This window comes from Alligator sinensis, unplaced genomic scaffold, assembly GCF_000455745.1.
Source record: "Alligator sinensis unplaced genomic scaffold, ASM45574v1 scaffold198_1, whole genome shotgun sequence".
NCBI lineage: Eukaryota > Metazoa > Chordata > Crocodylia > Alligatoridae > Alligator > Alligator sinensis.
This window is the reverse complement of record NW_005841906.1, coordinates 2,832,547-2,846,176: the sequence shown is the minus strand read 5'-3', so window position 1 is coordinate 2,846,176 and position 13,630 is coordinate 2,832,547. Positions and strand designations below refer to the sequence as shown.

General features: G+C 46.5%; 1 protein-coding gene across 1 annotated transcript in view; it reads right to left on the bottom strand.

Moving 5' to 3' along the window:
* The window catches only part of DNAH8 (dynein axonemal heavy chain 8), a 340,250-nt gene that overhangs the window by 43,875 nt on the left and 282,745 nt on the right, over window positions 1-13,630 (bottom strand). Inside the window, exons 83-85 of the mRNA XM_025197818.1 lie at window positions 11,208-11,281; window positions 3,707-3,859; window positions 3,192-3,347 (exon numbers count right to left, since the gene is read on the bottom strand). Coding sequence (XP_025053603.1) covers window positions 3,192-3,347; window positions 3,707-3,859; window positions 11,208-11,281 — 383 coding nt within the window. The remainder of the gene's footprint in view (window positions 1-3,191; window positions 3,348-3,706; window positions 3,860-11,207; window positions 11,282-13,630) is intronic.

The window sequence follows — 13,630 nt, the reverse complement described above, 5'->3', positions numbered from 1 at the left end:
TCTTTCCTGCCCATGGCAGGGGGGCAGACTTGATGATCTGCTCAGGTCCCTTCTGACCCTACCAACTATGAAACTATGAAACTTTTAACACTGTAAAGGAGATTTGGAAAGAACACATACCTGTTATTATCTAATTAATATTTCTGTCTCGACTTCAAAATGAATCCTCAGTTTTATTTCAACTTTTTTTTTCAGTAAAGCTAGAGTGACTTTACTGTCTAGACTCAAGGGCTTAAGTACAGAGGTTCAAAAAACCTGAGGTGGAATCAATTCAATCTTTACAGGTTTGTCTAAATTGCGTAGATTGGACCGATAACAAACTGAACTGACGTTCAGATTTCTGGTCGCCAAAGCAGACAGAAGCCTGCACTGGCCAAGGCCAGAAGCTTGGAGGTGCTAACACATGACTCCCTTCATATCAGACACTGCCAAAGGCTGCCAAACCCAGCCAATCAGCAGCCCATGCCTGTCTGCTGGCTCTCTCCCTCCCTGTGCCTGACTGCAACAGGTGGGGGCATGTATCCAGCAGCCAATCTCTCCCCAGGCGCACCCCCTCACCAGCCACATGCCTTTCTGAGAGGTAAGAGGCAAAGGAGAAATGCAGCCTGGACCAGCACTAGTTCCCCAGCAGGAGTCTGCATGGCATGGAGGGGAGGGCCATGAAGTGGCTTTTCCCCCACCCACAGCCTAGAGAGCCAGCTGGGAAAGCCCCAGCTCCTCATCAGCCACTGGTCTTTGAGGGGCAGGGCAAGGAGGGAATGCATGCGCCAGCCAGGCACCGGCCCCACAGCAAGCATCTGCATGGGGAAGCCTTTGTGGGAGGACTTTTCTACCCACCTGCAGCCCAGTGAGTTGGGCTGGGAAAGTCCCAGGTTCATCCCCCTTGCCAGCTGCTGGCCTCCCTAGGCTGTGGGTGGGGGGAAGCCCCCTTGTGGGGGTTCCTGAAGCAGACTCCTGCTGGGGGGCAGGGGTCAGTGCTAGGCTAGGGGGTGCATTGCCTGCCCACCTGCCCCCCCACCTCTCAGAGAAGCTAACAGCTGGCAAGGGGGTGGGGCTAGGGCTTTCTCTGCCCAGCTCATGGGCTTCAGGCAGGGTAAAAAGTCCCTCCATGGGGGCTCCCCATGAAGACCCTGGGTAGTGGAGCTGGTGTTGGGCTGGGGGTGTTTGTCGTCTCCTCTTCCCCTGAGTCTCAAAGGGGTGGTCGGCTGGTGTTGGGGGAGGTCTAGGGTAATCCCAGCCTGGCTCGCTGGCTGTGGGGGGATGAAACGCCCACCACTGTGGGGGCTTTTCCTCCCCCCGCTCTGTGCAAACCCAGGCTCGGGGGTTCTGTTCCTCTGCCCCCTGTCCCACAGGGCTGACAGGCACAGGCAGGAAGCAGGCTAGGGAACATAAGTTTTACTGCCTCAGCTCTGTGACAGCTGGTGCCTGGGCTGACCCTACTCTGCTGAAGCAGACAGCATGGCCCAGAGCTGCACAGCATCCTGGGATGCTGGGGGACTGTGAGATAACTTGAGTCCAGAGGGGTTCTGGGACAGAAGTTCCATAAACTGGTTTAACCTAAATCACTAAAGTCTGATACTATATATATCCATCCAGATTTATCTTACATTGGGTTTGGCCATTTTGAAACTGGTTTATGTGTGCTGAACTTCTGTTCTGTTACAGGTTTAAACTGGTTTCCAGTCACTTAAACTGGTTTATGTGTAACTTCTGTCCCTAAACTAGAACTTTTACAGATTTGTAATATGTGAACAAGAAAAGAATTTGGCTTTCAGTTTCCAGGTGCAGAGGCCCCTGTTTAACATGAAGCACCTGGCCTCCTGCCCCCATGACTCCAGCTGTTGTGGCTTCCAGGCTACCCCTCCCTCTTCCATCTTCTGGTTCCTGCCCCCCCTCCAGGGGTTCAGAAAGTGAGAGGGCACTGCATGCACAGCAGGGGGAAAGCCAGGTGGCTTGCATGGGAAGAGAGGGGCTGGGTTGCCCACACTGCCTGAGTGGCTGGGAGGGAAGCTACACTGCTTACGCTGTATGCATGGCCAAGGAAGTCAGGCTGCTTGTGCTGCACACGCCACCAAAAAGACTAGGTTGCTAGCACTGCTAGCACCACTTGTGCTACAAGTGTGGCAAATGGGGGACCCAGGCTGTTTGCACTGCTTATACGGCAGAGAAGACCCTGGGGTCTGTGGCATGTGGCCCCCTGCTGTCTAGTAGCTGGTCAGCCCTGGATTAAATGAAGGACTAGTATATAGATACCACTGAAATTGTGAAATAAATTATTAAGCTCAATGAACAATTGGGCATAGAAACAAGTCAAATATACATTTGCATAAGTCAATTAAACATTAAGCCTTCAGACCCTAAAGTTAAATACACTGATCTTCCAGACATTTCCCTTAATTACTGACTACAGCACACTGCTCATAAAAAATTTCTCAACAATGCATGTCAAGAGGTGGTGAGCTAAAAATGCAGGCTATTGTGTATATAATACAGTGGTTGACCCTCTATAAATATCTTTACTGGATGGACATATAACTATAGGACTTCTAAAATTTCCTCATAGCTGATTAGATCTGGGATACCTTAGCTCCAGGAATACAAAGCCTCCATGAGGCAGTATACAATGCAAGTCAATCCCTCCACATCTGTATGAACTGGACAAGGTATAATCAGTAAACATGTGCATTAAGCTTGTCTCTGTCAGGGCAGTTCACTAATGGGGTTCCTTGCTACATCTATAATAGCAGCAGCTCAAAAGAGTCTTTGGAGTTTAATAATGTTTGTGAAATGCTCTGAGTTCCTTACATAAAAGGAGTTAAATGCAGAAAGTGGAGAATGTTGAAAGTGCGTATTACTTTCATGACATGACTGTCATATGTTTAAATTACAAAATACAAGCCTTGTCTTGTTTATATTGAAGTCAGTGGAGAAAACTCCCATTGATGACGATGGAAATAATACTGGGTTATAGATCCTCAGAATATGAGATATGAAGCTAACTTAAAAGAGATTTAATCAGTAAGGTACCCTATAATATAGATTATTTCTATATAGTCCCAATCTTACAACATGAAGCACACGGGAGATAAAATATGAGACTTCCTTAGAGCAATAAATGTAAAAACGCCTACTTTCTAACAGAAGCCACAGTGAAATAATCTAAATTTGAATGCGAAATTTATATGAAATACCTGGACAGTGGAGTGTAGGAAAGCCACAGTATAAAGCAGAGGTTTCCACATAGGCAAATTGCTGACATCTAGCAGGTCTTGATTAATCCCTGAAAATGTTCTTTTCAAACCTGCACGTACACCCTGCGGGGGTTCATTTGTGAACTTTATAGAAATCTGTTATGTAAAAAAGGTAACGGAATTAGATTTATTTACACCAAATAAAACAGTGACTTGATATGTAATGTTGCAACTTCTAAAGATACAGGTCCTAAAGCATCAGTGAGAGTATATCATTGATATGCAGTTGATAAACTAAGTCAAAGAAGCATATAGTGGACTACTGCTATAGTATACGTTAATTAAAGATATTTAACATATGACTTAGGAGCACTTTTTAGTTTTGTCAGTGCATACAGTGCATGGAAGTTGAAAGGAAAAAATACCATTTTCCCAGTTACTTCATGCTCATTTACATAATTTTATCTATATACTTTTAAAGCTATTAGGTGTCTGAACTAAGCATTTGAACAAACCTGTAGCAGTGTAATTGGGAACTTTAGATGTGGCTCAGTGGTTATCCAAACTCGAAAGCTCTCATCAGGTATCTCAGCAGTTAGAAGTGTTTCCAGTAGTTCTTCCATGAAATCCAACCCCAGATGACAGTTTTGAAGTAACACCCAGCCCCCCTACGTAAAAATAATCAGTCAAATAATTTTTAAATAGTAAATTATAGAAACATAGCAACAGCAGGGGCCATGTGGGTCATCAGTCCAGTCCCCCAAAATAAAGGCTACCATTTAAGCGATGTTAAGTCACAGAGGGTTCACAAGAAAACAACTTTGCCCCCTACCACACACAAACACACAGCCAAAAACCACTTCCAACAACATATAACAAACTCAAAGCTTTAATACAAAAAACCTCAAAAATACAATATGTTAGAGAGAGAAAGGAGGAGAGAGGAAGAGAATCTCCAATGCTTTAGGGTCTTGCAATGGCAAGAAATTAGATTAAATATGTTCACATTATCTTAGGAAGTGATCCCCAAACTATATAAGTAGGCAAAGGCTGCGCGCACATGTTCAAATGATCTGGAAGATTTCTCCAGTGTTTGTTTTCCTAGTAGAAAAACTTACCTGGAGACCCATGAACAGACATTTAAATGCTGAGCCCCTGAGGAGAAGAGACTGCAGTGCTGATGCTGTGTACCCATGGAGCTCCTGTGCACACATCTCAGCATGCTCTGCAGGCTCCCTCAGTCTGCCTGGAGACAGATAACAACAGTGCACAAGGCAGCCCTGATTGGGTGACCTGGGCTGGATAGTGTCAGCCTGTGTCTGGAGCACAGTGTAGGAATTGCGAAGGGACATGTTCTGTTCCTGGCTCAGATAGAGCAGTAGAGTCCAGCCTGAGTAACACAGTGTCCCTAGGGGAGGGTTGGAGGAAGGACAAGAGCAAAGTATCCTGGGGTGCTGGAGGACTGTGCTGTGGCTTCTCTAAGAAAGGAATGCATACTGACATTCATTCTCCTTGAAGTGATTTAACCTTGGTTGTTCGTGGGTTATTTTTCTCCTGAAGCAGTCAGCTTGCTCTTGGAGAAAAATCCTTAATGTCTGTACACTTATGATGATTTCTACTGGGAGAGCAGTGACTCTCTCAGTAGAAACTGAATATCTACATATTCAGTCTTTCAAACATATTCAAACACACGCAAGCATGCAGTCTTTGCCAAACTGACCTGAAGGAAAATTCCTGACCCCAAATCTGGTAATTTGTTTAGCATGAGCATGCAAACAATCTCTGATGCTTAAGAGGAAGGTGAAACAAACAACAAACAAAAACAGAAGCCAAATGATGAATCAGTGAGTAAAACAAAAAATCCTTCCTGGTCCCTAAAATCAACTGGCTGGAGCTCTAAAGCATGGAATTAATTAATTCTAATACAAACACTGTGTAACCAGTGCTGGGGAGAAGAGATAAAAAAGAGGAAAGAATTTGGTTCAGAAAGGGTCATCACAATTACTCAGCTAAACCTGCCTTACTTGCTAAATTCCTGATAGTCTAAACTATGGCAGTCCTTGAAGAAAAATTTACATCATTGACCCCAAGCTCTGAGAAAGCCTACTATATTCATGGGAAAAATTGTTCCCGTCCTCAACCTCCCCACAACTGCTAGGAAACTATCTTTCACTTTATAACCAGTTCCTCTGGTTCTGGTTCTAACTTTTGCCACTGGATCTTGCTACACAGTATCACAGCAAGGTCAAGAAGTCCAAACCCCAGAATCCTCTTTCATATGCAAACAACTACACAGGACAATAGCTTAACCAGGTTGGAGTGACCTACTGGCCGCATACACTGCTGGTGGTGGGTGGGGGGGGGGGGGGGGGGATCCTGCCAACTTTGGGGAGGGAGCTTCTCCACAGCTCAGTAATGTGCCAACTTTAGGGGGGGATGCTGCCAACTTGGGGGAGGGGGGGCTTCTCCACAGCTCAGTAATGTGCCAACAGCACAGTGGCAGCCAGAAATCACTGCTACCTCCATGAATCCTGCTGCCCTGGGTACCTGGTCGCTTTGTTATGCCTCTGACATATGGCAATCAAGTCTCATTTCAGCTCTTTCTTTTGAAAACCTACAAATCAAAAACTTTAAGTGTTATGTTACAAATTGCAGGATCACTCCTATCTTGTCATATAATACCTTTCCTGGACATATAAAGCTCTCATCTTGAAACAAATTAAGTTGCTTGCTCCTATATTACATTGTTTGGAAGTCTATTCCAGAACTCCACTTCTCTGATGATTAGGTCTCTTCTTCTAATTTTTAGTCCCAAACTAGTCATGTTCAATTTATACCCATTTTATCTTGTACCAGAGCTTGTCTTTAATTTAAATTGTTCTTCCCTGTCCTTGCTATTTATTCATCCTATGTATTTTAAAAGAATGATCATGTTTCCTCTTCGCCTTCATTTTTCTAAGTTAAACAAGCCAAACTGCTTTGAGATTCTCTCATGAGATTGTTTCTTCTTTCCCCTAATAGACCTAAGTAATTATATTTGTAATTTTTATAAAAATAAAATTACATGTTCTATTATAATCACATTTGGTTACATATGTGTAATTACTCTGAGTTCTTAGAATTTTGGTTTATGTTATGACTACATCTGATTATATCTGGATATTAGAACAGTTGTAATAGCTATCAATGGCAAATCTGAAGTTAATTCCATATGCTACAGTTTTGACTGAAAATGAAATAACTGGACATAACATGGTAAGTAAAGTAGCAGTGCTACCTAGTGGCATAAAGAAGTAATTCCTGCAGTTTTGTTTCAGCGAAACTCCCATTAACAAATAAACACAATATTACTTTTAAAAAACCCAGAGTGGAAATACATCAATTAAGATCGAAGAAATACATTATTTTATTTGTATATTAAAGTAGAAAGGTTAAAGGAAGTGTAACATGGTCCTATCCCAATGGTGCCCATAACACCCCTAGAGCTCCCTCTCAGCCCTTGTCCCCTTTGGCTCCTTTGGGCAATCTCTCCTTTAGCTCTCCTGCCACGTCTTGATGTTATTATACATTTAGAAAAGGGAGGCTGTCCTAGGGTGCCCTAAGCAAGATCTCCCTTATGAGCACTGGTGTCACTGCTCATTTCCTCAAAAGGACTAATCACAGCCTCTGAACCTCCCTTACAGCCATGCCCATGCCTTGCAGGTGTTTTCACTCATCAGCAACTGCCAGGCTGCCTTTGGCCTCCACTCCCTTGTTGGGGCCTCAGCCTTCCCAGCTTCTGCCCCCATTGCTCTGTTTGGTCCCCTTGATCTAGATCCACTACACCAGGTCTGGCTCCTTGCATTCCAGTCCTTAACTTGCCCTCTTGGGCTCTTATCTCTGCCCTGCGTGGGCTGTGGGCCCTCTGGCCCCAGCCTCCATCCCTGTCTAGGCTGTGTGCTCTCTAGCCCTGTTGCCACCCCTCTTAGGCTTATGGGCCTTCTGGCCCCAAATCTCCAACCCTTTCTGAGCTGTGGGCCCCTTGGCCCCAAACTCCATCCCTCTATGGCTACAGGCTCGCTGGCCCTTGTTCTCACCTTTCTACGCCGTGGATTCTCTAGCCTTGTTTCTGACTCTCTAGGGCAACTCTGAGCTCTCAGGCCCCTGAGGCTGGAAGGGACCTCGAAGATCATCAAGTCTAGCCCCTTGCCCCAGGGGCAGGAAGTCAGCTGGGGTCAAAGGACCCCAGCAGAATAAGCATCCAAGCATTTCTTGAATAAGTCCAGAGTAGGTGCCTACTCTATTCCAGGCCTTGGTGGCTCGGACAGTAAAGAAATGTTTTCTTATGTCCAGCCTAAAACAGTCTTGGAGGAATTTATAACCATTGCTCCTTGTTTTTCCTTGGGGCGCTCTGGTGAACAGACATTCTCCCAGATCCTGATGAACACCCCTTGTGTACTTATAGGCAGCCACCAGGTCCCCTCTGAGCTTGCGCTTTTCCAGACTGAAGAGTCCCATAGCTCTCAGCCTCTCTTCATAGGGCCTATTCTCTTGTCCTCTGATCATGCATGTGGCTCTCCTGGAGGCTGAAGGGAGAGCTCCTCTCCCTTAAGCCGCTGGGGCCAGACTGTTTACTCTGGCTCTGCCTTGGGCTTATATGTCCCTCATGTGACTACCTGGCTCTAATAGGTTTGGCTTACCAGCCCTCAGGACAGTTGTGACACAGTACCTTTGGGTGTCTGTCACTTTAAGGGCCACAGCAGACATCAGGGCTGCTGGCAGGTGCATGCCAGAATAATGAGGTGGTCACATGACTGCTGGAGAGCCCTGGGATTGGAGGAGGGAGTAGATCAGCCTCCATTTTAGAGCTAGGCTCTCAGGGCTGAGGCAGCAGTCTGCTGGTGGCAACTGTAGAGGCACCACCTGTCTGAGTGACTGTTCAGGAACACCTTGGATGTAAGGGCAGGAGCTATGGGGATGGCAGAAGGCTCCTGGTCTTGGACATGACCGGAAACTGCACCCTGCTGAGGAAGTGGGGTCTGATGGGGCTGTCCATGGTGGGATAGTTCCCCAGAAATGCCAGGCCAGTTACCTCCCCAGTGAAAGGTGGGTAGGGGCACCTGATAACCCCAGCCCCCACCGTCTGGTGGGCTAAGACTGGAGGGTAGTGGGGCCAGGCACACCTACTGAGAGGCATCTGAGGCCAGGGGGTGCAAGACCCTGGAGGTTGTGGGGCTAGGCACACCTAGAGAGAGGCACCTGAGTCCAGGAGGTATAGGACTCTGAGGCCTGAGTGAGAAGGCAGAGTAGGGCCAGGCATGCCTAGAGGGAGGCACCTGAGCCCAGGGGGTGCAAGACCTCAAGGCCCCAGTGAGGGGTGGTGGGAAGCTGAAGTATATGACTCAGAAAGGAGCTAGTGGATGAGTCAGCCCAGGGTGGGGCGTAAGGCCAGTGGCCGTGTAAAGTAGGGTGCACGGTGGCATCTGAAGGGCTACGTGTGGGCTGGTCAGAGAGCGAGTAGTCAAGCCTGAAGGTTATGGAGTCACAGAGTAGGGTGGGGTAAGAGTGGCCCAGTGAGGGGCAGTATGAAAGAGGCCCTGTGAGAGGGGGTGGAGTGAGGGAGGCCCTGTGAGAGGGGGCAGTGTGCGAGAGAGAGTACTAGAGGCACAACAGGAGGCAGAGTTAGCCCAGCTCTAGACCGGTGCTATAAACAACTTAGTGAGGCATGCAACTTGATAATGGGAGGTCAGAGTCATGTGTAAACCCTTTGGCATCAGGGTATTAAAATGGGCAGCCGCCTGCTTTTAACATCTGGTTTATCTCAAGAATTTGTGGCAGGTGAGACAGGACAGACTGCCCTAGATGAAGTGGCAGGCCGGCACAGTGACCAGCTATGAAGCAGTGCCTTTCGTCACAACAGTCTATAGCAGCAGAGCTAGCACTGCAGCAATACTCTTGCTGCTGTTTCCCCAGGTAACTCCTTGTTCTACTACTGCTGTGCTACCATGGTAAGTAAAGTAGCAGTGCCAGCACAGCAACAGGCACTTTTTATTTAAAGGGCTCTGGCTGCATATCATTCTATAGCTAGCTCGCCTCTTGGCTGCCTGAGTGCAGTGTGCCTCCATTTTCTCTCACGCAGAAACAGGAACCATAGGTTGCTGGTTACAGGAAGACTCTGTCTATAACTTGCATTTAGTTTTATCCAAATGTGCATATTCAAAATTCAATTTTAAATGGAAGTTTAATTCTAATAGTTATGAACCTGCCCTAATATAGGTAGCTCATAGCTGAGGTCCAAGGATCGCCAACTCTCACCCCAGATGATGAGAGAGAGCTGATAAGGGATCAGGGCACCAGATCCCTCAGAAAAGCTCATGAGGGACTGATAGGAATGTGTTATCTCGTCCCATTTTCATAAATAAATTAAGAGGCTGTAACAGATGTTTATATGGTCCAGTGGGTGGCAAATTGACTTAGCAGTTGCACCCAGAGAGTGGTAGTAGACCGGTCAGTATCAACCTGGAGAGACGTGGGTAGTGGGGTCCCACAGGGTTTGGTCCTTGGACGTATACACTTCAATATCTTCATCAGTGACTTGGATGTGGGTGTGAAGCATACTCTGTCCAAGTTTGTGGATGATACTAAATTGTGGGGTGAAGTGCATACTCTGGAGGGTAGGGAATGATTGCAGGCAGACATGGACAGGTTAGAAAAGTGGGCAGTACACAATAGGATGCAGTACAACAGGGACAAGTGCAGAGTGCTGCACCTACGGTGCAAAAATATCCAGCACACTTACTGGCTGGGAAGTGACCCTCGGAGCAGCACGGAAGCAGAAAGGACCTCAGAAAGGTCATCAGCAAAGCTAACTGCACTTTATCATGCATCAGCAGATGCATGACAAATAGATCCAAGGAGGTGATACTTCCCCTCTACGCGGCACTGGTCAGACTGCAGCTGGAGTACTGCGTCCAGTTTTGGGTGCCATACTTAAGAAGGATGTTGATAGACTCGAGAGGGTCCAGAGGAGAGCCACTCATCTGGTTAGGGGCTTACAGGACCAGCCCTATGAGGAGAGACTGAGGGACCTGGGCCTCTTCAGGCTCCACATGAGAAGGCTGAGATGTGATCTTGTGCCTGCCTACAAATTCATTAGGGGGGCGTAGTAGGGGATCGGAGATGCTCTGTTCACCAGGGCACCTCTTGGGGTAACAAGGAACAATGGTCACAAACTGACAGAGAGCAGATTTAGGCTAGATATCAGGAAAAACTTCTTCATGGCAAGGGTGGGCAAAATTTGGAATGGGCTTCCAAGGCAGGTGGTGCTCTCCCCTACCTTGGGAGTCTTCAAGAGAAGGCTGGATAGACATCTGGTGGGGGTGATCTGACCCCAGCCCTCTCTCCTGCCTAGGCAGGGGGGTCAGACTCTCTTTCCTGCCTAGGCAGGGGGGTCAGACTCGATGATCTGTTGAGGTCCCTTCTGACCCTAGCATCTATGAATCTATGTTCCACCCTAAATGTACAACTGACTTGACTGGGATGCATATATGATCTATAGCAGGGGTTGTCAACCGGGAGTATGCATACCCCCGTGGATACTTTGAAAGGTCCCATGGGGTACACGGGGACAGGTGGGAATGGAGTGCCACCACCCCGCACCACTACCTCAACAGGAGAAGGACCAGGGCGGGGCAAGAGCAGGGCCACACAGACACTGCACTGCTGCTGCTCCGCCACTTGCCATGCCCCTGCTCCATGTTTGGCTGCTCACCGCCCACCCCACCCCAGGGGTACACTTACTAAAAAGGGGGTCACTGGATGTACACTTATTAAAAAAGGTTGAAAACCCCTGATCTACAGTGGTATTTATATGGACACAATAACTCAAAGAATTTTTCATGCTTAGCTTTCTGGTCACAAGATGAGAATACAAAACCTAAAATCAATACCATGCAGAAAGTGTGAGGTATAAGGATTTAAACTCCCATAAAAACCTAAAACTGAGTATTGACTGACACTTTAATGTTCTTTGCTTACCTGTTGCATTGACATCTGTGTTAGCTTGCGTGCATGAACTTCCTGACCCTGACCCATAGAAATAGTCCTACATTCTACAAAAGCAAAAGAACATATTGCTAATGAATGTAAATCAGCTTTTTCAAAAAAGAATAAATGCAATTAAAATGTATTAGTGGAGTCTGATAGTGGGAAAAATTCCTTAAAGGAGTAGTGAAGTACTGTTTCTTATAAACACACATCAACAACTTCTGCTGTTACACCTTCATTATCAAAGTATGCTATTATATGCGGGCATAACATGTTTTGTAGAAAGTCTGTATGTATTACTTGTCTGAAGTCTGAATTCATATAAAGGAATAAATCTGCCTCACATCATTACTGTCAATGGGAATTCAGTCCTTTGAATAAAATGAGGCCAGATTTTTTTTTTTAAATGGACAAGTAGAATTAATCACTTAATTTGCAGGTAAGAAACAACTATGAATGTAACTTAGACAACTTCATGCACTACTGTGACTAACTGCCATAAACGTATAGAGCCATTTGTGTAGGCAAGTGCTCAATATGCATGTAAAATTCCAAATATTTCAGACTTACAATGCATGTAAAAATTCTGGGTAGCAAATTTTCTTCTTAATGTTATTACAAGTTTTGTTACATAAATAATTTTATAAACATAAAAAAATAATGGTTATCTGAAGCCACGAAGAGTTAAAAGAGTACAGCACAGAGACAACATTCTCAGCTAGTCATAGCAAACTCAAGGAACAGTGGTACCATATCACAAATACTGATAATGGTTAAATGGTTAAGTACAGACAGCCAAAAAGCCCATGGCTGAATTGATTCAGCCTTTGCGGGTTAGTTTAAGCTGCAGAGATTAAACTGAGAAACAACTGGACACACATTTACTTTTGATTCAGGAAATGCAGTCACATGCCTTCACTGGCTCAGGGCAGAAGCCAGGGGAAGTTAGAGCATGGCTCTCTGGCACACAGCCACCATGGGTGTTGTCTTCCTCTTCCAGCTGCCCCTGAGGTCTCTGGGATTTGCAGTTCAGAATCACAGAAGCAGGATTCTGCAGGGTTGCCCATCACTTCCTCTTCCTGCTTCCAGGTGCCTCTGGGATTTGTAGTCCACAGTCACAGCCAGCAGTAAATTTTTAGCAGGGCACGGCAGCTCTGTACTTGGGGGACAGGGGGTTAAACCCCTCTCCCAGGCCCCAGCTGGTGTTTTCCCTGCCTCCCCACCACCAGACCCGTCTCTGCTAGAGCAGACAGCACAGCCCATGCTGGGATGTTGGGGGATTGTGATTTAACTTGAAACAGGAAAGGGTCTGGGACAGAAGTTTCATAAACTGGTTTGACCCAAATCAGTTCAATCTGATACTACATTCAACCAGGTTTATCTTAAACTAGTTTCAGCCATGATGTCCACATCGACAACCAAGTCAACATGAAGCTAGCAAAAGCTAGCATGGCCTTTGGCAGACTCTGTAAGTCAGTCTGGGACCATGGAGGCATCAGAATGTCAATGAAACTGAAGGTCTACAAAGCCATCATTCTCCCAACCCTCCTTTATACCTATGAAACCTGGACCATCTACTAATGTCATGCCAAAAAAATAAACTACTTCCACCTGTGCTGCCTGCGAAAGATACTAAAGATCAAATGGCAGGACAAGATTCCAGACACTGAGGTGCTCAGAAGATCAGTTCTCCCCAGTATCCACAACCTACTGAAACTGGCACAGCCACCTTTCAAGAATGCCTGACACTTGCCTGCCAAAGAAAATCTTCTACAGCAAACTGTCAAATGGAGTACGCTCTCGTGGAGCACCAAAGAAGTGGTACAAGGACACCCTAAAGATGTCCCTAAAGAGTTTTGGCATCGACCCGGAGTCGTGGGAACAAATCGCTCATGACCATCCATCTTGGAGGTCATCGGTCCAGAGTGGTGCACTGGCCTTTGAGCAGTGGTGCACAGCAGAGGCAGTGAGGAAGTGCATGGTGAGGACAAATAGGACCTCTCATGTCCAGTCCTCGTTGCTCCCCTGCTCCTTCTGCAACAGATTGTTCAGGGCAAAGATTGGACTTATAAGTTACCTGTGTACCCATGCGACCTAGCCACAACGCCCCGCCCCACCTTCCTCTCTCTTCTTTCCTTTTTCCTTTCTTTCTCCCTTCTCTTTTCTCCTTCCCTCTTTCTTTCCTGCTTCCCTTCTCTCTTATTCCCCCCACCCCCACTGTATGTGGTCATCTTTGCTTGCGAAGGATGAACAAACAGTTATATGCACTGAACTTCTGTTCTGTTACAGGCTTAAACCAATTTCTGATGACTTAAAACAATCTATGTGTAACTTCTGTCCCTAGCTGTGGCAGGGCACTGTGTGTGCCTGCCACTTTAAGGGCCTGGAGCTGGCAGGCACCAGGTGCCTGGTGA